This window comes from Erigeron canadensis, chromosome 6 (genome assembly GCF_010389155.1).
Source record: "Erigeron canadensis isolate Cc75 chromosome 6, C_canadensis_v1, whole genome shotgun sequence".
Lineage (NCBI taxonomy): Eukaryota > Viridiplantae > Streptophyta > Magnoliopsida > Asterales > Asteraceae > Erigeron > Erigeron canadensis.
This window is the reverse complement of record NC_057766.1, coordinates 43262490-43288882: the sequence shown is the minus strand read 5'-3', so window position 1 is coordinate 43288882 and position 26393 is coordinate 43262490. Positions and strand designations below refer to the sequence as shown.

General features: G+C 31.4%; 1 protein-coding gene across 2 annotated transcripts; it reads left to right on the top strand.

The window, feature by feature from the left end:
* Window positions 1-13168: 13168 nt before the first annotated feature.
* LOC122606087 lies at window positions 13169-17434 on the top strand. Of its 2 annotated transcripts, none has more exons than XM_043779047.1 (5): window positions 13169-13693; window positions 14026-14174; window positions 14590-15211; window positions 15713-16215; window positions 16378-17434. In XM_043779047.1, exons 1-5 carry the CDS (start codon window positions 13405-13407, stop codon window positions 17029-17031), a joined length of 2217 nt encoding a protein of 738 aa, XP_043634982.1. In that variant the 5' UTR covers window positions 13169-13404; the 3' UTR covers window positions 17032-17434. The 2 variants fall into 2 exon arrangements, with proteins under 2 accessions (XP_043634982.1, XP_043634981.1); XM_043779046.1 differs by having other exon boundaries at window positions 15695-16215.
* The last annotated feature ends 8959 nt before the right edge of the window (window positions 17435-26393 follow it).

The window sequence follows — 26393 nt, the reverse complement described above, 5'->3', positions numbered from 1 at the left end:
TCCTTACCTAACCTTATGCTTTTTATTTAGAGTAAATTACACTTTTCGTCCCTTAAGTTGGCACGTTTTTCACTTTTTGTTTCGTGAAAAAATTACAATTTTGATCTTAAAGTTGGCAGATTTTTTCAATAATCGTCCCTCACCAAACGTCGTTAAGTTTCAGCCGTTAAGTCGGACACGTGCAACACACGTGAGGGACTGAAACTGCAAAAAATGACAAGTTCAGGGACGAAAATTGAAATTTACTTTTCTGTTGTCATCATCTTCATCTTCTCCGGCTGACTTTCATCGGAAAATTCACCGGAAAACTTAAATGTCGATATCTCACTCGTTTCTTCGAATTAGACCATGAAACCACCACCAAACTTCTCAAAATTAATTTCCGCACGAATCCTAACCAAAAGATTTTAGATTCAACACTTGCCGGAAAACTCAAAATACCCATAACATGGATTTTGAGCAATATTTCTGTACGATTTAGCTTGTTCCAAGAATGCAATATTTCTGTTTTTGCAAATAAGTTCATGTTGGATTAGGTGTACGTGCTCCTCACTAAGACACCAATGGTGTGCCTCATTTATTATTCCATAAGCTCTGCACCAAAAAGAAAATTACAAAATGGGGAGAGACCTTCATGTGGGTTCGGTTTTTGTCAATGAGGCAAAGACATAAGATCAAAAAATTACAAATATATATATATAAGGGAGCAAAGAGGGACGAAAGGACTAGGAGGTCTAACAAGGCCTGACAACTCAATTATTTCAGATCAAAAATTCCGATCATCGTCACCTGATTCTTAGTTTATGTAATAGAAGTTTAAAGCAATTTACAGTTCGTCATTTGGTTGATTATAACTCTTGTTCTATATTTTGTATAGAAACTTTAAATTCGTTGTTCGTGAAATCCTTACGTCGAAATCTCATTCTGAAAGTTGTTACAAGTTTACTATTGATTCATCTAGTATTGTGTTAAGTTTCATAGCGATTCTTTACCTTTCATTTTTGGCGATTTAGTTAGATGTTAGTTTCATCGTAAGGTTTTCGATATAGTTTACGGGTCAATCGTTAAGGTTATTAAGTTGTTACAATAGTTAGATTAGTATATTGAGGTACAAAGAATTCAGGTGTGACAACCGATTCATTGGATCTCGTTTCGGTTATAAGTTATTCGCACTCAAAGTTGCCAATTCATACAAGTTCCATGCTAGTTTGTTGTTTTTTTTGGTCAATTGGGTCTTGGTTACAATTTCATTTATGATGCTTTTAATTTACATTTCATGAAATATCGACATTTTAAAATTTTTTTGGTTAGGATTCATGCGGAAATTAATTTTGAGAAGTTTGGTGGTGGTTTCGTGGTCTAATTCAAAGAAAACGAGTGAGATATCGGCATTTTAAGTTTTCCGGCGAATTTTCCGACAATAGTCAGCCGGAGAAGATGAAGATGATGACAACAGAAAAGTAAATTTCAGTTTTCGTCCCTGAAATTGTCATTTTTTGCAGTTTCAGTCTCTCACGTGTTTTGCACGTGCCCGATTTAACAACTGAAACTTAACGACGTTTGACGAGGGACGATGATTGAAAAAATCTGCCAACTTTAAGGTCAAAATTGTAAGTTTTTCACTTAAGGGATGAAAAGTGAAAAACGTGACAACTTCAGGGGACGAGAAGTGTAATTTACTCTTTTATCTAATCTGTACGCACTGGAATCGGTTGAAGTTTGATCACACAATTTAGCTGTGTGAAAAGATGGGCCCATCTGATGGGTTATACAATTATAGATGGCCTATATTTGTATGGGCTTTTCTAAAACGAAAATCGGGTTATTGTGTTGGGCTTTTAATACAAAAATATTCTCATATAGTCATATACTCATATTTAGCAATTGAAAGTTAAGTCACATCTTTGAACTCCACGGGTTATTGGGGAACAGTTAAAGTTGTAACTAAAAAAAGTCAGCCGAGTTTTTTTTTCCCCCTGAACACGTTGAAATGTAGAAAAGACGATTTGGTTATACATGTACAAGTTAAAAACTAGCAAAAATACTTCTGTATTTTTTCAGAACTTAAAAAAAAAGCAATAACTTTTTAAAAAATAATAGAAATGTCACATAATATTTATAAAAAAAAAAATTTTAGAAAACAATTCTTCATTATATATGCCCGTGGCTATGAATAGTGTCATATCCCACATGGCATTGTTCTACTGGTCCACTTTAATCCCGTTTCACTATTTGGATTTTGCAATATCGGATTTCGTTTTAGTTTCGTTTTTTTTTTGTTTTCTCTATAGTTTTTTTGTTTTTGTGTTTCTTCAATTAATTCATCTTATACCCCGCGTCTTTACTTGAATTTCGTGATATCGGATGCCGTATATTTTTTCTTTCGGTTTTTTTTTTTTTATATAGTTTTTTACTTTTGTAATCTCAACAAATATATTTAAAACTTTTACTCAACATGTTGTTTTTTCTTCGTTTCTATTTTTAATTTTCTTGTACAAACTAAATGTATGTATTCAATATTGCAAACTTTTACTCAATAATTTTGGTTTTATTCAGATTATTTCTTAGTTTTTTTCATATATTTTTTTTAGGATTTTCAATTAAGTTCAACACAAATAGATTATCAACACGACAACTGCAGGGCCTCAATCTCGCTAGTTATACGTTAAGATTTAAGAAGAGTATAAAAAAAAAGTTGAAAATAAGAACTTCCTTTTTTTTTTTTCTTTTCTTTATCGTGAGTGATGGGCAATCAAGGAACACAAAGAGAATTGAATACGACAAATAGAGAGGAAACAAAAACACATGGAAATGTTGGAGACAAGAACGCTCCCCGTCTCATTTACATACAGAATTTAGTTTTTATGGTCTTCGCTTTCTTCGAACATTACAAAACATACATCATATTCTATGAAATGTACGTTCAAAAGAAAAAATCTACTATATGATGAAATGACTAACCTACAATCATTTTCTCAGGTTATCTCAAATTTAAATTGTTTTTATCTAGTTCACATGATTACATGAAGCTAGCTCGTAAAATATTCGGGTTATAGAAAAACTTTAGGTATATCTTAGAAAAATTTATAGTTAATATTGGTATAACTCTTGTTTTTAACTTTCATTATTTACGACACATTTTAACAATTAAACTCTTATCTATAGAATAATCTTTGAAAGAAGATTCACTACTCAAGTTTCTTCATGTTAAGGAAGTCTTAACCCTTAAAGTAATATTGTCAGACTTTTCATAAACTATAGATTAATCAATATCAAGAACTATCAATAATTATACCGAACGTTTTTAATTAACATATATAGCAACACCGTATCAAAAAACAAATCGTAATCACAATAACTGAAACTTCACAACAAACAAAATTAATGAAACTAACGTGATTATGCCCTAATATAAGTATTAAAATAGGGAAAATCATGGTTGTTGTTGACTGCAGCCATATTTGGTGCAATTGTGTTGAAAATCATGGGGAATATTGTTTATTTATTAATTAAAAAAGTTAGATTGTAAATATTTTTTTTTCTTTTTGTTGTTGCATCTTTTTTTGATTTGCACTTCTGTTTCTGCTTTATATTAAATTTTTCCATTAAAATATGTATTTATAACCAATATATCATTAACAATTCGAGATAATGGTTTTTACTTAATCAATACGAGTATAACACAATCAATTTAACACGACAATTGAATTTCCATAGTGTGGGGACCGAGCACTATATATATATATATATATTTTCTTTGGAAAAATCACCAAATAATTTAAATAATATACCAGAGCATATATAACTTTCCTACAAAACCTTTCGAAATTTGAATAGTCGACACACACACAAAGAGTCAGGAATATTTGTAAAGGTGACGAATCTGAACCTGAAACCCAAACACGTTTCCCCTCAAATTATTTATTACCCATTTGTTTTTCAGAACCAACATATATACATGCAAAATAGTGTCAAGATGTTATAGAAGTTTCCTCCCCCCCCCCCAATACATAACTGGCGAGACTAATATGACCTTATAAATTCATTTTGATAATTAATAATTACTAATATGACTATCTAAATTTCTTTTTGACAAATAATAATTTGAAGATCTTACTAGCTAGCTAATCAACCTGCATATTATGCGGACATTTTAATAGAATTTGATTTGATAATGATACACCATAATGAACGTGTTTAACTTTTTATTACGTTGAACACTATTATATTGTATATTTTAAGTAAACTGATATTATAATAATCAATTTCGATCTACATATTTGTTTTCCATTTCAATAGAAACTTTCCATGATTATATACTAAAAATATATTAAAGTCATAATATCTTAGAAGAAATTTCCATTATTCTTTTTTTGCCTACTTTTAAATATTATTGGATGATGTCATACAAAAAATCAAGATTATATATTAAGAAGTCTTATTTAATATAAAACTAGATTTTAGACCCGTGTCAAATACACGGGCTTACAATTTTATCAATATTATTTTAGTAATAAAAAATTGATTTATACTACAAAATTTTGAGTTTATAGTGAAATATTTTTTGAAATATGTTTATCAAAGTTGTTTACCGTGACATACATAACGATATTTGAATATTACAAAATCATAAAATGTCCATCAAAGTTATAAATTAAAACATACTTAGCGATATTTGATAATTATAAATTATTGATAACTAAATATTGTAATAATTATAAATTAATTATTTAGTAAGGGTTAATAACTACAAATTGTAATAATTATAAATTAAGTATTTAGTGAGAATAAAAAATTACTGATAAAAAACAAATGTATAAATTAGTGAGATTTTTTCTACAAATATTAGTATACATATATATATATAATATTAATATATCTGAATAATAATTGTTATAGTTTTTGATTTATTAATAAATTAATAATGACAATCATTAATCTCCATCAAAATTGTAAATTATGACATATTTAGCGATATTCAAATAACTATAAATTCTTAACTACACTTTGTAATAATTATAAATTAATTATTTAGTGAGGGTTGATAAGTACATATCTATAAACCCTTATAAAGAGTATTGAGTTTAAGAAATTAAGCATATTTTTTGTTCCCAAAATGCCCCTTTCAGCATATTTATGGTTCCCAAAACGTCCCTCCACTCACTACAATATCATATAATTTATCAAGACAGTCAAAGTCAATCAATCAAAGTCAATTAGTCAACCAATTAGTCAAAGTCAAATAGTCAAACGTATTCAAAGTTTTCCATATTTATCTTACAAATTCATTTATAAATACCATCTCAAATGTAATGGAAAATCATAACAAAATTCATATCCATCTTTTCTATCTCTTTAATCTCTCTAATATTAGTGTATCATCCGAAAAGATAGTTATACAATTTCGCTGCAACGCGCGGGTAGTATGCTCGTTGTAATAATTACTATTAATTAAGTATTTAGTAAGGGTAAAAAGTGTAAATTATTGATAGAAAACAAAAAGGTATATTTTAATGAAATTTTTTCTACAAATATTAATATAAATATAATATATTAATATATCTGGATAATAATTTTTATAGTTTTTGATTTATTATTAAATTAATAATGACATAATCAATTTCCAATTTGATAAAATCGAGGCTATAATTGGTTAATAAACTATTAGGTCAGTTGTCTTTTAGTATATATAAAAATAAAGATAAATATAAAGATAAAGATAAAGATTTTGATAAAGTTTATTAGTATTTCTAATTTATAATTAAATTAATAATAACATTATTAATATTTAGTTTTAAGAATCGAAAAACTATGATTGGTTAATAAGTGTCTGGATCATCCTCTAATATACATAAAGATAACATTTATTTATAACTTAAAATTGTAATAGGATTGTAAAACTTTCGGTTTGGCATTCTTGTTCTAAAAAAGGTTTGGATTTACACGAATAAAGTTATTTAGTTTTATTAGCATTAGATTACGTACGGCTTAAGTTAAGTTTTATTTCTTTAAAATAGGTAGATTATAACTCCTATATGGTAATGGATATATTCTAATTAGATTAGATAACTCAGATATGGATATAATTATTAAGTTCTGTTCTATTTCTTTGAATATAAGTTTTATAATTATAATAATTATGACATCACCAATTTTTAATTTGATAAAATCGAGAGTTGTGATTGGTTAATAAGCTATTAGGTCAGTTGTCTTTTAGTATATATAAAGATGACATCATCATGATCTTGTTATATTAATATATAAGAGATTACTAGCTAACGCTGCAAAGTTCAAACGGGCCTAAACAAACAAGTGGGCCGAAATTAAAGTTATTATAAAAACAATATCTAAAAAAACCCGAAAAACATATAAAGACCCAAAACTCATAGAAAATGCGTTTTTGATGTTCCTCATTTCAATGGTCATTTTGATTGCCCGCACGTTAAAAACGTAGCCCTGTAAAGCTCTTTTTAGTCAGATGCGTACGGATCGATAATACTTTTACGTATTAGGGATAATGGATAAGTGTTACAGAGAAGGATATGATATATTTAGAGGTACAATATAAAGCTTCTAAAGGTGTCTCACTAGAAAAGAGTTTTATAGGGTTCCATTTTTGATGTGTGACCAGTCAAAATGACCGTTGAATTGAGGAACATTAAAAACACATTTTCTATGAGTTTTGGGTCTTTTATATGTTTTTCGGATTGTTTTTATAATAACTTTAATTTCGGCCCACTTGTTTGTTTAGGCCCATTCGAACTTTGCAGCGTTATTTATATTCATGTAAACCTAGAAAGTGATCAGTTTTATTATTTTATGAAAATACTTTTCTCTCTATCATTATGTGCGATAGTCCGAATTTTCTCTAATTTTCAGTATTCTTATGAATCAACAAATATTAGAATAATTGTTCCTAGTATTCCTTTAAATCAACAAATTCAATTATCTATTCCAAAATTCCGTCTGTGTTATATTGTCTTAATCGGGTCCACGCTAGAAAGCCCTCTAACCTAATACCTTATAAGAGAAAAAAATTTCTATTAATCCGGATGAGGACACGACGATTAATAGAAATAAAATCATTGCCTCCTTTAGTTTCTATGAATAAGTTTTTGTTGAAGGGCTTCCTTTGTCACTGATCTATTAACACAATGACATATTTATGATGGGAAATGATAATCGTACCATATTTTTTTATTCAGTTACAACTATGAAACATTATATAGTTATACACTTGTACTTTCTGCTATATCAGTTGTACACTATGATGATACATTAATAAAAATAAATGGTACATATATGAGTTTCCATTTATGAGTATTTATCCGGGAAGGGCAATCAATTAATATGTTAAGCTTTTGTACTCCTTTTTCTGTACTTGTATCACCGTGTACTCTTAGCATCTCGCTAGTTTTTTTTTTATAATAAAAGTTTTGAATGTTAAAAAAAAATATGCTAAGCTTTACCCACGATCAGAAAATTAATGATTTAATTATACATTTTGATTGCTAAAAACGTTTATTAACGGGAAATCCTAGTATTGATTGAAATTGCATTTATGGGTATGTAGGTAGGGGCTCGAAACCTCGAACCCCTATATAAGTTGGCTTTTGGACACAAAGATAAATAATGGTAGTTATTTACTACAATTAAGACAGGAAACTGCACTTTGTTTCAAAATAATGTTATCCTAATTAGACAAAATTAAAAATGTGTTCCAGCAGTCAGGTTAGATAATAATGAGAGCAGACTCCCTCTTTATAGAATCACCATGTCTACAGAGCTACAATACTTCAAGAAGTAACACATTATATTTGTTGTTGAACATATATATATCGGTCTTCAAAGAAATTATAGAAAAGAATGATTAAAAATTAGTAAATTACTTAAACATATATGTACGCAGGGGCGTCAGGCGTGGTGTGGGGGGGGGGGGGGGGGAGGGGGGGTGGGTGGTTGGTGATGGTTATAGGTTTTTAACATTTATATTTCATGAATTTTTTAATTTTGCCCTTCCAATATTTTTTTCTGGTACCATGTGTACAAATGTGAACTTAGAGTTTTCTTAACCATTCAATAAATTTTCCAACACCTTCACAACAACCCTAGCTCGTATATAATCAAAATGGATAGTTACGTGAAAAACTAATAATGATATCAGTGAATGCCTCATGGGACGACAATTATTATTGTAGAAAATGATGAACTCAGTGTCATGAGAGGAGTCCGAACCAACCAATGAGTATGAAAACCGGAAATAATAAAACCATATGGAGATGCATGACATTGTGATTGAAGAAGTTAACAAAGTACATGAAAAACACGATAAGTAATTATAACCAATAACCATGGCAAAAGAACAAATTATGGCTATTCGGAATTTTGATGTAACGGATGGTTAAACAAATCTTATGTCATATGTAATTAATCAAGAGAAATGATATTAGTACCATCATTTTCAATCAATATACCATTAAGTACAATATATATAACAAATTTTACAAATCAGTAATGCAGTATTGTGGTAAAAATATAAAAAAAATGATACGATTATTACTTCCATTAATCGAGGGTAATGATGGCCTCCTAATTTTTTCTCTTATCTATATGATATTTACATGTGACAAAATCAAAAGATAAATTTAGAAAAAAGAATTATTGAATTAAGATGCAATGTTTAGTAGTTTTAAAAGCTATGATTTTTAAAAATATATTTAAGAGATTTAAATGTGTTTCTTATATAAATAAACGTTTTATTTGGGTAAAGGAAATACCCAAATAAAAGTTTTATTCCACGACTATATAGAATTTATCAACAATTTCGATAAATAACGTGTCATAAGTAAATAATGGAAGTTATTAATAAAATAATTATTTTTTTGGTAATGATGGATGTTTTTCTCGCTTCAACAAAATAAATACAAGAGTTAAATTGCTTTACGAGTCCAGAGTCAAAATATGTGAGCTTATGTAAGCATTACAAAAACATAAATATTGTATGTCACTTGACAAGCTAGATTACATGCATATGTACATATACACATGTTACATGAACTTTGAAAGCTAATGTGGCTCGCTAAAGAAATAATTCAAAATGGTGGTTGGAAAAAGAAGGTAAAGAAAACCATTATTGTAATATGGACCAAGTAGGTACACTGCAACTGGTGCATTATGGGCTCCATCAATAGTCAATTCTTTCATTAAAAAGGGCATTTAATATCAAAACAGCAGAAAAGCCGAACAGGAAAAACAGTCATCGACCCGTTTGACTTGGGCCCTTTTTAAGTACACATATGTAGGCTATCCTAAATATAAGAATAATATCGGTAGCAATAAGATTCTATTTTAAGACATATATATCCAATGGTAAACTCGATTAATTACAATTCAAATTTGTTAAGACATACCCAAAAGGCCAAAACCCAATTACCCATAGAAACAGCAATGTTATGTCTAAGGCTGTGTTTGATAGCCACTGAATGGTATGGTTCAGTATCTAAGGATGAATCGGTCAGTATTTATGATGTTTATTTAGGATACTAAATAGAATATGAACTGAACGAATGGTGACAAAGTCTTCTGAATCGTTCCGGCTCCAAAGTGATGCCAAACCATTCAGCATATCCATTTTACCAATATATCCTTTATTATATGTAGAACTCCCTTTTGATTAGAATTCTTTTTTTCTTTTTTTAACACGTAACAAAAATCCAGTCAAACTACAATCATTTGTTTTTCTTTAAAAATTTAATATTTCAAACTGTAGATGTGAAGTTAATATATTTAATTATTATAATAGATAACAAAATTTTCAATATATACACAATCGGTGAAAGTACGTTGTAAGCAAATTATTATCTATAAAATTATATTTATTATTATACATATATATAAATATTTCTTTGTGTGTAGTATATATGTAAAAAAACTAGAACACCTTTAACAAAATTATCAGAGTCAGCATGTATACAAAAGGTTAAAATGGTCATTTTCTATCATTCAGAATACTCGTTCAGAACAGATATTAAACAATTTTTTTTATTCAGAATTAAATGCATTCAGATACCTGAAACCATTCAGACTTTAGAATCATTCAGCACTAAATCATATGGTGTTATCAAACACAGCCTAACATTACTTTTATCGTAATGAATCCACCTTTTCATCTACAACAAAAGCACATTTTAATGATTATTTATTGACTAAAAAACAATATATAATATATTGGGAAATGCTAAATACAGCAACGTGCATAAAACAACTTGTACCTTCCATATTAAAAATCCACCCCTGATTTTCATGGTAAATGTACAAATAATTTATGCACCTAAAACACAGCCTTTAGGACTGTATTTAGCAAACCCCATATATATTTACAAAAACAGATTTTGTTAATTAATAGTTTATATAAATAAAAATAAAGTGAGATTAACCCATTTGGTAAAAACATTGCCCTTTCCATTAAAATGCAAGATTAAATCTTTGGAATGAGTGATTTTAGATAGTTTAATAGTATGACATAATTTTCGTTAAATAAAAGAAAAAACATTACATTCAAAATAAATAAAAAATAAAATGACATTGATTTTTTTTTGCATTGGTCTAAATTCCAAAAGAAGAACACGTACGAATGCTCGTTAAACATGTTTGCTTGCATTCTTTGAACCCTTTTTATTTTCTTTGGTTGGTCCCAATAACTTTTGAGACACGAGATCACTCCAGATAAATCCCTACTAGTGAGATAATAACAATGGTCCAAATACCCAGACAACTACTTGTCTACTTCAAGCATATTGTAGGATGTCAGCAAAAACATTAAACATCTAAGGCTTTTTCTCCTACATTTTACGGTGTTAAGTTTTTTTTTTTTTACAATATCACTCGATCCTTATCAAACTGATGAGTAACTGACTCCATGTCCGTGAGGATTTATATATAGTATCAAGTAATTAATTAACATGGCTTGTAAATTTTCCCTCTGTTAATGTACCATCGTATGTTTAAAGAGATGTCTTCTGTTTGTAAACTATTTTTTTTTCCTTTTCATATAGTTTAATACAGTAGTTGTAATATTTTCAAGTGGCAAGGATAGAGCAGGATAGATAAGATTAAAAGTTGAAGTTTATATAGGAGGATTTTAACTACGTACAATATTTTGAATCAAATGCAAAACGGGTATATATGAAATGCAGATCCCTAGAAAACTAATTAATTACCCAACACATCATCACATTGTTGTTTGTGAACCACCATATTGTTCGGTTAATTCATAAACATCTTGTTCGGTTAATTCATAAACATCCACGTATCCCAACCAAGCTTTTTTGGTATCTCGACTACATCTACTAATTACAGCGATAGTCGCTATAAATAGTGTGAGCCTCCTGTCTGTAATGGCAAATCTGACAAAAAATAGCAGACCCCCTGTCAGTAATTGCTGCAAATAGTTGGATATGAACAAAAACACCACTATTTGCAGCAATTATCGCTGCAAATAGTCTGGTTTAATTATCAAAAGTCTAGTCGGGATACCAGCCGCCTTCATAAAACTGTATTACATTAGGGTCTATTATTAGGGTCTATTGTTTAATTAATAATTCACTCATATTATTATGTTTTAATATTTTATTTAATAAATTGTGTAAATCTGGCCTTTTGAATATCGATCGATCGACATCAAGTTGTAGTAATACTTTGGAACGAATATTATTTATTTCATCAGCTTACATCGTACCGGATCTAACAAAGGAACCCAATAGTATCAATAATCATCAACTTCTTCATATACTATGTATTATATTGGAACAATTAACGTTATATCTTAAATAATTAAAATCAAGACCCCTAGCTTCCATCCTGTTAGGCCGGTCCTTATTGGACTTCTGGCCGGTGTCTGGGTTGCGTCTGACGCGAAGGAGAAGAAGGATGCTACTAGTACCGGCGGCGTCTAGCTGCGTCTGGGCTTGGTGCTTCCGATTTCAGACGCAAGGAGGAGCGGAAAGTGGGGCCCGAATTAAAAAAAATTAATTTTTTTATTCTTATTTTTGAAAACAAACGGCTAGTTTTCTTTTAATGTTTTTAAATTTTTTTTTTCCAAATCCCTATTTATTCTCTACTTCACACTACCATTTCTAATCACAACTTATTTCTTTATACTCCTTTTCATCTTCCATAAATCATTTCATATCCCATTTTCCAGACCCCTAGTATCTTTTATTTTTAAGTAATATAATGTACGTGTTTTAATTATAATAAAATGTGTTTGTTTAGTTTTGTGAAAAATGAAAATGAAATAATATAATAATGGATGAATAGTGTTAGAAGTGGTTTAGAAGAGAGAGAAACTGATGAGTAGTGTTAGACGTGGGTTAGAAGCGGTTCCTTATAAGGAGATGCCTTATTATTATTCAAAACTAAAGTTCAAATTTCTATAATGTGTCCAATTATTAAGATTTTTTTTTTTTATTTTTTTTTTTGTGTGCGTGTGTGTGCACATAACTTAATAGAATTTTCCTTTAAAAAAACAAAAAACCTTAATCAATAGAGTTTATCCTATCATCAAAAGGTAGAGGTCTCTACCAGACCAAGGTAACCAATTATTTTAATGAAGGCCTAACACATTCAGTGTTGAGTAAACATAAGAAAAAAACACATCAAAAGCTCTCATTTAAAGATCAACGGGGATTGAACCTTCCTGAAAAGTTAATTAACTAGCTAGTTGTGCTAGTATATTATTGTCTGCAACTAGTAGGAATTTAGTTATTATATTGTCAATTCTCCCTTACATTTAATAATCCATTTGTTTCAATCATTTTTAAAGCATAATGATAAATATAAAATACTTACAGAGATTTCTAAAGTATGACCATGTTGAAAGTTGTCTTATATGTTTAAATTACATAGGTAATTTGGTTAGCAAAAAATTATTGTTAAAACAAAATAAGTACTCGTATTTATTGATGCATACTACTACATTAATGTGTAACTTTTGTATGCGCACATGGAGTAACACATACATGTGATGAGCCCAATTGGCATTTTCATCTCTCTCTCCTGTAAGATTTAGAATCTTATTTTATTTTAAAAAAAAAAGGAGTAAATAGGCGTAGCCATATATAAATGAATGTATCGTCATTTTATGAATAATGAAAGAGTGTAAGACTGAAAGTGAGAGTGGCAACCGATACAGTCACTGATAACACCCACACTTTTTTTTTTTTAAATAAGGATCCGCATTTTCCGCTCCCCCATCCACCATAATCTCAGTAGTTCACTTTCACCATTACAATTCTCCATGTCCTCTTATTTTGTTCTAGCTACTATAATCTACTTTATTACATAACAACAATAATAATAATAATATTATCATTAATTTGTGTCAATTTCGCTAAAAATTCAAATATGGGAAAACAATGGCTGCTTTACAAGGTGCTGGCTGGTGATGGCACCGCCGGTGGTTGTAATAATAATGGCACCACTACTAGTAACACAAAATCCGGCGGAAAATCAAGAAAAAGACGTGGTGGAGATAGACATGTTTCATCATCTTCATCTTCAAGTGGTTGCATGAGTGCCATTTTTCATCTTTTTGATATTCAAAATCATCATTTTCCCTTTCATCAACCTCCTTTTATCTCTGAATCCACCATTAGTACTATCCATCAACAACCCAACAATATTATCCTCAAAGGTATCTCTCTCTCTCACACACACACAATAACTAGGAAGAAGGCTGGTGTAATTATTTGAAATATATTTTGTTTATTTGAAAAGATTATCTGATTATTGTGTTTGTAACATACAATTAAAAACAAAAAAGCAAAAAGAGATAATTGAATAGAGTTTGGAAAAAAAAAAAACAAACATATTAGTTGAGACACATATTTTCCAAAATGTTGTTTTAAACAACATAATTTGTTTTACAAGCACAATTAATCTCAAACACCTCCGACATGTTATCAATTCCAAAACTTAATTACTTACTTGATAGTGTAATTTAAATTTAAAAATATAATTATATAGGTGTAGAAGCACCAAGAAACAGCTTGGAATTAAAGGAACAAGAAAAAACACCAAGAGTAATTGTTGAAAAAGAAGAAGAAGAAGTTACTTCATCTTCATGTTCATCATCAACAAGAAAGCTTAAACAAGAAACAAACTTTGATATTCCGGTAAGTTAATTTATTACTATTATTATTACTAGCTAGTACTATATATTAATTAGTTTTTCATTTTCAAATTAATATAAAAAAATAATATATAGTATGATGTAAAAGTAAGTCATGATGGTGGTAATTATTGTTTATCTTTATGTTGCTATGGGTCGTTGGATGATACTCCCTCCATCCATTTTAGTTGTCATGACTTTGACTGTAAATAACTTTGTTTGTGTCATATAATACTTGATATAAAATATATGAATGGATTAGATTTTTAATGTACTTTTTGTTCATTTAAGTTTCATAAACTACTATATAGTACAAACAAAGTTATTTACGGTCAAAGTTAGTCAACATGACAACTAAAATGGGACGGAGGGAGTATATAATTGTTTTTAATTATTTTACTTTTTTTTTTTGGAAACAGATGATGCGTGACATTGATCAAATCAAAACAAAGAGGTCAAGATTAATGGATATGAATAATAATGATGCATCATCAGAATGTAGTAGTAGCTCACCTGCAGGTACAAAAACACCTAGTCTTGTAGCTAGATTAATGGGGCTTGATTTACTTCCTGAAAATGCTTCATCTCCTAGACCTTCTTTATCATCACCAAGGCCTTCCTCCTCCTCTTCTCATCATCCCACCACACCATTAAATCCTCTACTTTCTAAATTATCGTCTATTAAAAATAATTATAATACCCGGTCGTTGCCCGTGACACCACGGGCATCGACCACGGGCAGACCGTCCACAGAAGTGGTGGACTATGACCACCACCACCGTCTTTCGCTTCAAGGTAACAAAGAGAATAAGAGGAGATATGATCATGAGAGTACTACTACAAGTGAGTACGCTAAGCAGATTGCGAAGCAAGTGAGGGAAAATATTAGTCGGAGAGTTGGCGCGGATATCACAAACACGTCGAAAAATAAAAAAGAACATCGACGAGATGAGTTTCTCGTGGTGCTTAAGCCAAAGAGACCGTCACCGCTGTCTTCTGCCAACCCATTCATCCAAAAAATATCAAGAAATCTTGATCAAGGTACGTACGTACGTTTTTCTTTCTTAGATAGTTTAATAAACCTCCCAATTTAGTATAGTAAACTTTCTTAAAATAATTGTCCATCTTAATCAGTTCTAGCCAATGCATGTTTTAATTAGTTATTTGGGGTAACAGTCTCTCTTATCATCAAAAAGCTACACGTACATTTTTAGTTATGTGAGATCGAGTGTTATTAATTATGTTAGTGAGACTAGTGACATAATAAAGGATAGAATATAGTTTTGTAAAATAGATTAAAGCTATGAGTATTCATTAATATACTGTTCAACCAACTGCGCCTTAATTATTGTACATGTTTTGCAAAGACAATTTATCTTGTGTAAATATCACCTTTTCTTTTTAAGAACCAAAATGGAAATGTGTTATTTATTGGTTTATTTAAGGATAAATTCCTTTTTTGGTTCTTTTAGATTATATATGAGTAATATTTTTAGTGCAACAATATAATTATACTTTTGTTAGGGCACTGTTGTGGAAAAGAGAATGAAGCAATACCATCTTCTAGCTCACCGAGGCTCAAGTTATTGGAGATCAAAAAGAACAATGTCAACAAGTCCATTTCAAACATGCCAAAAAGTTCACCATTATCATCATCATTATCCACAGAAGCTATTAAAGCTCCATCATCATTACTACCATCACCCACGTCAAGGTCACCACCACCAACAATGATGATGAAAGAGGAAGTACAACAAGTGATAAAGCATCATGAGAATATTAACCCAATGAAAGGAGTAGTTCAAAATAAGTGCAAGAAACTCATAGCAAGTGAAAAATATGATTTGAGATTGAAAAAATTGCACCATCAAAATGAGGAGCCAGCAAAGAAATGTATCATCAAGAAATGCAACAACAACTTGAAGAAGTCAACTCCATTATCAAATCAACTTGTGAATAATGTCAACACTACAACAAAGTTTATTTCTTTCAAGAAAGACATAATAGTATCTCCTTCCTCAACAACAACATCACCTCAAAAACAAGTACTCTACTTACTACTATTATTTTGCCTCACCTAGTACCAACACTAACAACAATATCTCTTTTGTTTTATTTATTATTTAAAATAATTCCCATTCTCCAATACATTGTTTTAACTTTTTTTTATCGGGGTGTAACAATTTTTTTAAAATATTTTCTTACAGGTGACATATGAAAGCATCACACAGTTACCTAGTTGTCAGAGCCGGTCATACAAAAATACCAAAAAGGCCAATCTTTCCGTCCAACATGACATCACCACAACTAACGGTAACGGCGCCACCGGAGCATCATTTTCCGGCCACTTTGATTACATTTCAAAAATCCTAAGTCACACCGGTATCGAAAAAACCACACCCATATCCATCACACATTGGTACTCCCCATCACACCCTCTCCATCCATCAATCTTGGAAAATCTGAACCACCCCAAAACCGTCACAAATCGACTTATATTCGACGTTGTAGACGAGCTACTAGTCGAAATACTGAAGCCGTACATAAGTTTAAAACCATGGGTATCATCAGCAACACGTCATCAAACAAGGTCACGTGGTCGAATGTTTGGAACACAACTTGTAGAAACATTATGTGACAAAATAAGTTGTTTCCCGGAAGCAAATTGCCAAGTGTTGGAAGATATTGATGGATTGATAGAATGTGATATGAAAAGCAACACGAAAGTCATCGGAGAAATTGCATTTGAAGAAGAGGCGGAGGAGCTAGTGGCGGAGCTAGAACGTGACATGGTTGACACGTTAGTTGGTGAAATGGCAGCTGCATGGATAACACATGCCACGTTGGATAGCAATTTCTGACTATGGTCACATGGCTGGTTCACGTGATCAGATGCCATTCGTTAAGGGGTGCACGTGAGAGAGGTTACAAAAAGGAAAAAGATATTAATATAATGTTATTATTTGGCAGAGATCGGCTCAAAAGGAACGGAACATAAACTCATGGTGTGTTAGATTTGGCTCAAAAAGAAGGAACACATGTTACAGAAGACAAGAGTCATATTTAAGCTTCACTAATTAATTATTTGTAAACATCTAGCTTGTGATCAATATAATATTGCTAGCTAGTAGTATTAACTAACTTGCTTGATCTTTGTTAACAAGATTCTGTAATTTTATTTATTATTATCATTTAACAAGATTCTGTTAATTGTGTAGTATTTTTTTTTTATAAAAAAAACCATGTGTGTATGTTGTTTTTTCACTCATTTTGGGTCTCAATTTCGTTTTCAAATATGTATGGGAAGATTTGAATGCAGACAACTTTATTCCTGCCTAAAGTAACGATATTGCATCCAGATTATACATTAAGTAGACAAAGATATCCAACTTTGCTAGACATCTGGACACGGGGACCAAACTTTTAACTTTTGTCTCAAAAAGTAACGCCTCCAACCAAGTAATCCACCATTTCAACTAATTAGTTTTATTATGTGTGTGAGTATACGTGTTAAAGTTATATGAATAATAAGATTTGTATACACAAACTATATGAATAAATATTATTATGTATAATACTATATAAAAATTACAACAAATTACTGAAAAGTTATATAATTTTTATGTATGAAATTACTAATATTATTTTTACCTTAACAATCTTAATTACTTGATAGTTATTTCTCAACTTTTAAATCTTAAATATTCATTACGTGTTTCTTAATTTATATATATTGTCAAACTTCTTACTCGTACATTTATATTGTAAAACCATTTTTCTTACGGAACATCTTTATTATTTTTTTGGTTTTTGTCAATAGGAAAATAATATATCATCCTAATCAATTATCATAAAAAATTAATTATCATAAAAGTCTTTTTAATTACAAGATTAGCTATTAAAAAAAAACTGAAAAATCATGACATGTGACACAATCAAGAAATTAAAAAAAATAGTTAATGAAGTCTATATTATGTTTTTTTTTGAAAGGCAGCAACGCATAAATGACTAACACCCCCACGTCAGTTCGTCTTCTTGGAATGCCCTAAAGGGTTTGCTCCTCATGTGTTAGATGAGTATAACATTGTTAAGACTCCACACTACATTTGCATGTGATAGGATTCGAACCTGATACTTCCATGAGAAAAATATTATTGTGGAAACCCCTGACCAATGAGCTAACACCCGAATAGCTCCAATTATGTTTTGACAAAATTAAAAGAAAATTTTTAATAAAATTAATATTTTTTCCTTAAATATGTGTGACAAGGCTGAAATGGATAGGAACTCAGAAAGCGAGGTAGGGTATCTTTCATGAATTTCCGTGAAAATGAACCACGACCCAAGGGAACAAAGGCGACACGTTCTATATTTAAATTAGATTCCTTACTTTTTGCTAATTAGTAGTATCTTTTTCCTAGAAAAAGTTAATAAAAACTTTTAGGTTATAGTATTTGCCTCCAAGTAAATAAAATTGAGCCAGACATAAGCATGGTATTTATATCTTTGTTATTAAGTTACAATATATCAGAGTGATCATCATTAATTCATTATAATATACAAGCAATTAAAACCATATGGAGTTATAATTAGTTTTGTAAGTAAGAATTGGGAAATGTAATTTATTCATATATATATTTTTTATAATATATTTAACTTTTCAAACTTTTAAAAGAACTTAAATTAATATAATATACATTAAAAAAAAAGGTAATTAATTGGATGGAAATCCTCTGATCCCATATACCATTTGGTACCTATTAACCCCCAACTAGGCTAGTGTTCAGATGGTTCTCAACCGCTTAATAATCATCTGATTATCTCAAGTTTGATTTTGGCAGTCATAGAAAGTGACGGCTAGTGACCATTAAGCTATTATACAATGGTCAATATGCATTTTAGTTCATCACAACCATTGATCTTTTGAAAACTTCATAACTTTTAATTTCAACCACATATCACAAACACTCATTACTTTAAATTTCAGTCATTCATTCCACAACTATTTGTAATATTTACAACTTTCAATCATCTAACTAATCACTTAAACCCTATTGCCTTTGAATTTTTTGTTGGAGTGTGATCATTTTATTATAAATCGCATATCCGGGAATAATTTAAGCCTACAGGGTCACACGAAATGACACGGTAACTCGATAATATTAATTGATATATTAAAGTAATATATTGATTAGTTTGATCACGAAATGATTAATTAAACATAATTAAGGGGTTAATTATATTTAATTGATTAAAGAGGAGGATTAAAATGTGAAAATTGGAAAATGAATTTGGGCCCTAAAACTAAAGGAGGGACGGTTTGGGTTAGGCTTTTTAAGCCTTAATCTAGCTTATTTTCCAAGCAAGGTTAAACCTAATTATCCTCTATAAATAGAGGGCCTAATTCTAGGTTTTGAGTGTTGTTACACACACTTTTTCACATAAGCAATTCTCTCATTTTTCTCTCCTTTTCTTTGAAGTGGCCGAATTCCCTTTTCATTAAGGGTGTTCGACTTTGAAGTTAAGGTTTAAACAAAGGGTTTGTTTGTTTTATGATCGGGTACTAGCATACGTTATTCGGGGTGTCTAGTGTGCGATCGTAGAGGGGTTTTGCTTTAAACCCTAAGCATTAATAATAATCTTATTATTATTATCTTTATTGGAGCTTGCATAAGGTACACGATTTAATTCTAGTCTTTGTTAATTAATTTGATTGCATATATGTTTCGATTTTTTCCGTTGCGCATATTCGTGATCATGTATGATTATATGCTTATATTCTAACAGTGATATCACGAGCCACATATGTGACCTATTAATTACAAAGGTCAGAACTTGAAGGGGGGTTTAAGGGTTGGTTGATTTTAATTAATTGTTAAATAATTAAAAGGTTGTTTTTCTTATTTTTTTAATTAATTAAATCGGATCTTGATTAAATAAAAATTAGAGTTTTTGTTTAATTAAAATTTTTAAATGGAGATTGAAACCCTCAAGCAAGTTTTGAATTGTGAATTGACATGATTTTTGTGATGAATTGCATGATTATGTGTATCTTAATTATTTAAAGTTGTTAAATAATAGTAAAATCACAAGAAATTCATGCAAAATTAATTGTGATTTTACTGGATATATAGAGATATATTTTGCAAAGCATGATGATCCAATAATTAGGGTTGATTATTAGATAATTATGTGACAATGTGAATTTTTCGTGTAAATTTCTTGATGTGCGACAGTTTACTAAAAAATTCATATCTTTTAATTGGTAATGAGTTAGAAGCCCAAATTCGGACTGTAGATTTTTGACACATAGGGATACAACTTTGTAGTTCTGGTCGAAATCTGAATCTGACCAGAAATAGGCTTAAACTGGTCGTGAAGCTACTGGAAATTTCCAGTCAGCATGTTTTATGTGTTTATGTGCTAATTTTTAGTTATTTTGTTTAAAGGCTTACGCAATCAAGGTAACTTGATGCATGTGGTCCTCTTTTCCGGAAGGGGGAGCCGGGTTTAAACATATGCATGAACCATAGTGACCATGTTTAGGTGGCCTACCTTAACTTGTTACATGATTAAGTAGTTCGGAATTAGTAAAGTTTATTAATTTTTGCATTTTTTATAAATTGTATAAAGGTGATGCAAAAATTGGTTTTTGAAAATAAACTTGACTAAGAACTATCGAAATAGAGATTTCATTAATAAAATTGGAGTCTTTTAACCTTGAGATACATCGGCTCACCCATTTGAACAAACTCTAAGAGAGATATAAGTCGGGGTGCGCTAGCCTTCTAAAAGGGCGGGTTTTTAATTGCGTCCATTGCAAACCTTTGCCCTTGCGCTTCTTTGTACGTTCAAATGGAGCTACCGAGCTCTCTTGTGTTGTTAAGACTAAACAAATGATTTTATTAAATATTATTTTCGAAGATTATGCATGAGTCTTCAAACATAAACTTTTGATTCACATCAAATGCATTACCCATTTAAAGTTAAGTCAATGCCACCCATTTTGCTAAGAACACTTGCCAGTGCTTTTTGCTCTACGTGAGACGTAGGTGAATTGTATCTCTTCAAGGTAGATTACCACTCGTTGTGAGACAGCGGTGGACTATTTACATGTTCTTAATTGGGCGACTTAAAACGAGTTAAGAGGTGAGACCTTAACCCGTGGCATAAGATGAGACGAAACATGTTTACAAAACATTTAATATACCCCTTTACAGTGTTGTTGTTAGTCCCATAATTCTAGGAGTTGCATGAATGCAATTATCGATTCTCGATTACCTTTTGAATACCGTCATTTCTAGCAGATCAACTGATGAAATGGTTGTATGTCAAGTTGGATCCTAGCCTTAGTGAAAGTAATTTGTTAGATGAATTTAACAAGGGTAAATTACATTTCTTAAGGATAAATTATCAAAAATACTGATAATTGAACTTTTGTCTGTTTTGAAGATGGCAACAACAAATCCTTCTCAAAATATACACCAATCGGCTTTTGGGTCGATGCTAGAAAGGAAAAGACTTTCTGGAGCCAAACTTCAATGACTGGGTTCAAGTCATTGATGAGCAGACACCGTTGTTCCGGGAGCGAATGCTTCAACTTGAAAGTTGGGTGCATACAATGCTCGGTAGGATAGACACAATGAGGTTGCTTGTTTAATGTTGGAAAGCATGAATGTCGACCTTCAAAAGCAATTTTGAGCATTCATTTCCATGTGATATGCTCACTGAACTCAAGTCTTTGTACTAAAAACAAGGCGGAGTGGAGTTGTTCGACCTAGTTGATCAACTTCATGACTTGCGACACGAGCATGGAACATCGGTTAGTCCTCAAGTACTCTAGTCGAAGAGGTACTTATGGGCAATTGGAAAGGTTAAACTATGCTTATCATCTACATATTACTATTGGCATGAACCTAAAAAGCGGATTTTTTAGGAGTTCGTGCACAATTGTAATATGCATAGCATGAGTAAAACCACAGCTAAACTTCATGTCATGTTAATTGAGTATGAGAAAAAGCTTCCAAGGAAATCTGCTACATCCCGAGTTCTTATGATCAAAGGGGGGAAAGGTTCGGAAAGCAAAACAACCGTAAGCTAAGGGCAAGATTTTTTGGTAAGAGAAAACAAGTTGTGTTTGTGTTAAAACCTTAAAAGACCCTTTTGGCAAAAGGAACATACGGCTAAAGTATCTAGCTGAGTTAAATGCGAAGAAGAAGCAAGCTGGTTCGGCAAGTGCTTCAAGTATCTTCAAAATTGAATTATATGCGTTGTTATACAACTAATAATTCAATAGCAAAGAGTTAAGTTTAACTTGGACTCTAATTATCTTTGACATAGTCTTCTTGTTTAATTTGTCAAGAAATGCATTTAAAGACTTCAAAAGGACGGTGTCTTACAATCAAATGATGAATCATTTGAAAAATGCATGGATTTGATATTATCATTAGCAAGAAACGCATTGGAAATCTTCATTATGAAGAGATCTTGCAATCAAATGATGAATCATTTGAAAAATTGCGTGTTTTTGGGATTGTCGTTAGAAAGAAACACATTGGAAATCTTCATAATGAAGGGATCTTGAAATCAAATGATGAATCATTTGATAAATATGTTGTCGTTAGCAAGAAATGCATACTTCAAATTGAAGGGATCTTAAAATCAAATGATGAATCATTTGACAAGAGATCGTTAAATCAATTGATGAATCATTTGACAAATGCATGCCTTGTGTTTTCGGCAAGATGACAAGAATACCTTTTCCGCATAAAACCGGAGAGGGCTAAGGAATTACTTGGACTAATACATTCAGGTGTATGTAGCCCATTTAGGCATGTGTCAAGGAAAGGCTAGCTACTTCATCATTTTTTATGAATGATTTCAGTCATTATGGTTATGTTTAATTGCTTAAACATAAACATGAAGTCTTCGAAATATTCAACGAATTTAAAAGTGAAGTAGAGAATCAACTCAATAGAACCATCAAGATTCTTCATTCGGATCGAGATGAAGAATACTTAAGCCAAACGTTTAAGGATCATCTAAAAGCTTGTGGATTTATCTAAGAGCTTACTCCTATATAAGGGTATATGTGAAAGGAAAAATCGAACCTTGTTGAACATGGTAAGATAAACGATGAACTTTAAGACTCTCCCATTTCATTTTGGGATTATGCTCTAGAGATTGTTGCATGCATTCTCAATATGGTTCCAACCAAGAAGGTTGACAAGACACCGCATGAATTGTGGCATGGAAAGTGTTCCTAAGTTGTCTTACTTAAAGGTCTGGGGATGTGAGGCACTCGTGAAACAAGACACACCTGACAAACTTGAATCCAGATCTGTCAAGTGCATCTTTGTAGGACACCCAAAGGAAACGATGAGTTACTACTTCTACTTTCCTATCGGAAACATTGTCAAAGATTTTTTTGATTTGCTGAGTTCCTTGAAAGGAGACTCATATCTCAAGAGGACAGTGGGAGGATTGTTGAACTTGATGAAACTCAAGAAGATGAGTCAACTTCTGTAAGTATTGGCAAATCTTCAACTTGGGGGGGAAAATGTTCAAAAAGATGAATCTCTAGGTGAACTACAAGTTGAAGATAAAGCGATTCCAATTCGTAGGTCCTCAAGGACAATACGTGCTCGTGATAGATTAAATCTTATGATTGAGTCTGAAGAACACGTAGTAGGAGATTTGAATGAACCTCCTAATTTTAATGCTGCATTATCAGATCCAGAATCTGACAAATGGCTTGAAGCTGCGAATGTGGAAATGAAATCCATGAAAGATAATCAAGTCTGGAGCTTGGTTGATCTTCCACCAAATGGTAGAATCGTTGGGTGTAAGTGGATCTTCAAGAAGAAGACCGACATGGATGGAAATGTACACACCTATAAAGCTCGTCTTGTGGCGAAAGGTTACACTCAACTTTTTGGAGTTGATTATGAGGAAACTTTTTCTCCCGTTGCGGACATTAGAGCTATTATGTTCATCTTAGCCATAGCGGCGTCTATGACTATGAGATATGGCAAATGGATGTCAAAACTGCTTTCTTAAATGGTTTTATAGACAAGGAAGTCTATATGGTACAACCGGAAGGTTTTGTCGATTCCAAATATCCCAACAAAGTGTGCAAACTTCAAAGGTCCATTTATGGATTGAAGCAAACATCAAGGAGTTGGAATAAAAGGTTTGATTTTGTTCAGAATCCTGATGAGCCATGTGTATATCGCAAAGCTAGTGGGAGTAATGTTACTTTCCTTGTCTTGTATGTCGATGACATATTGATAATAGGAAATCACATTCCAATGTTGAAAGACGTTAAATCTTATCTTGGAAAGTGTTTCACTATGAAAGACTTGGGTGAAGCAACATTCATACTTGGAATCAAAATCCATAGAGATAGAAGTAAACGGTTGGTCGGATTAAGTCAAAGTGCGTATATAGATAAGATCTTGAAGAGATTCAAGATGGAAAATTCTAAGTGCGGGAATTTGCCTATGCAAGAAGGACTTAAATTATCTAGCAAGAATGGTGCTTCTACACCTGAAAAGGTGGAGCGTGTGAAAAGAGTTCCTTATGCTTCGGTTGTGGGATCTATCATGTACGCGGAAAGATGCACTAGACCTGAAGTTGTGTTCGCTCAAAATATTGTTAGCCGATATCAGCAAAATCCCGGAGTGGATCAGTGAACTGCTGTGAAAAGTATTCTTAAGTACATGCGGGCTACTAAGAATTATTCTTGGTGTATGATTGAAATCCAGATCAAAATTCAAATGGTAATAGAATTTGTGATGTTGGATTTCATGACTGATGAAGATGTTACAAGAATATCAGTCGTGATACGTCCTCATTTTAAATGAAGACACGATGGAATGCTTTAAGCTAAAAGCAAACCACAGTTGCTATGGATGTGACAGAGTCTGAGTACATTGTCGTCTGAGAGAAGATGACATGAAGGTTGTCTGGATTAGAAAGTTTATTTTTGGATTTATATGATAATCCTCAAATAACACACCTATGGAACTGTACTGTGATAATTCGGGAGCAATTATCATTGCCAATGAACCAGGGGTTTAGAAAGGTGCCAGACATTACCTGAGAAGATATCACTACATTTGTGAGCAAAGCGAATTGCGTGAAATCAAATTACTCAAAGTTTACATAGATTATAACTTAGCGGATCCTTTTACAAAGGCATTGTTAAAAGGAAAGGTCAATAAGTATGACGTGGAGTGTGATCATTTTATTATAAATCGCATGTCCGGGAATAATTTAAGCCTACGGGGTCACACGAAATGACACGGTAACTCGATAATATTAATTGATATATTAAAGTAATATATTGATTAGTTTGATCACGAAATGATTAATTAAACATAATTAAGGGGTTAATTATATTTAATTGATTAAAGAGGAGGATTAAAATGTGAAAACTGGAAAATGAATTTGGGCCCTAAAACTAAAGGAGGGACGGTTTGGGTTAGGCTTTTTAAGCCTTAATCTAGCTTATTTTCCAAGCAAGGTTAAACCTAATTATCCCCTATAAATAGAGGGCCTAATTCTAAGTTTTGAGTGTTGTTACACACACTTTTTCACATAAGCAATTCTCTCCTTTTTCTCTCCTTTTCTTTGAAGTGGCCGAATTCCCTTTTCATTAAGGGTGTTCGACTTTGAAGTTAAGGTTTAAACAAAGGGTTTGTTTGTTTTATGATCGGGTACTAGCATACGTTATTCGGGGTGTCTAGTGTGCGATCGTAGAGGGGTTTTGCTTTAAACCCTAAGCATTAATAATAATCTTATTATTATTATCTTTATTGGAGCTTGCATAAGGTACACGATTTAATTCTAGTCTTTGTTAATTAATTTGATTGCATATATGTTTCGATTTCTTCCGTTGCGCATATTCGTGATCATGTATGATTATATGCTTATATTCTAACATTTTTTACATGGTGTTGTACACTTATTATATTGCATCTATTCCAACATATATTCGAAACAAGCTGATTAATGTTATTTGGATTTTGATCCTTTTATATGGGGGTATACAAGAAAAGTCTCTTAGGCAAAACTAGACAACCGCGTATGGGTAGACAAAAACAAAAATCTCCCACTGGATGATTGACCTTGCCAAAATAGTAAATCATTTTTGGACCCAAAGTTCATGTGAATGATGGTCCATACTCCATCACAATAGACTCACGAGCGACCGAGTTTT

Excerpts from the sequence above, each read along its gene's own strand:
- LOC122606087 (XM_043779046.1), top strand. The coding sequence starts at position 13,405 with ATGGGAAAACAATGGCTGCTTTACAAGGTGCTGGCTGGTGATGGCACC. Across the intron at positions 14,175-14,589 it reads AAACAAACTTTGATATTCCG|ATGATGCGTGACATTGATCA; the intron begins GTAAGTTAATTT and ends TTTTGGAAACAG. Across the intron at positions 16,216-16,377 it reads CAACATCACCTCAAAAACAA|GTGACATATGAAAGCATCAC; the intron begins GTACTCTACTTA and ends ATTTTCTTACAG.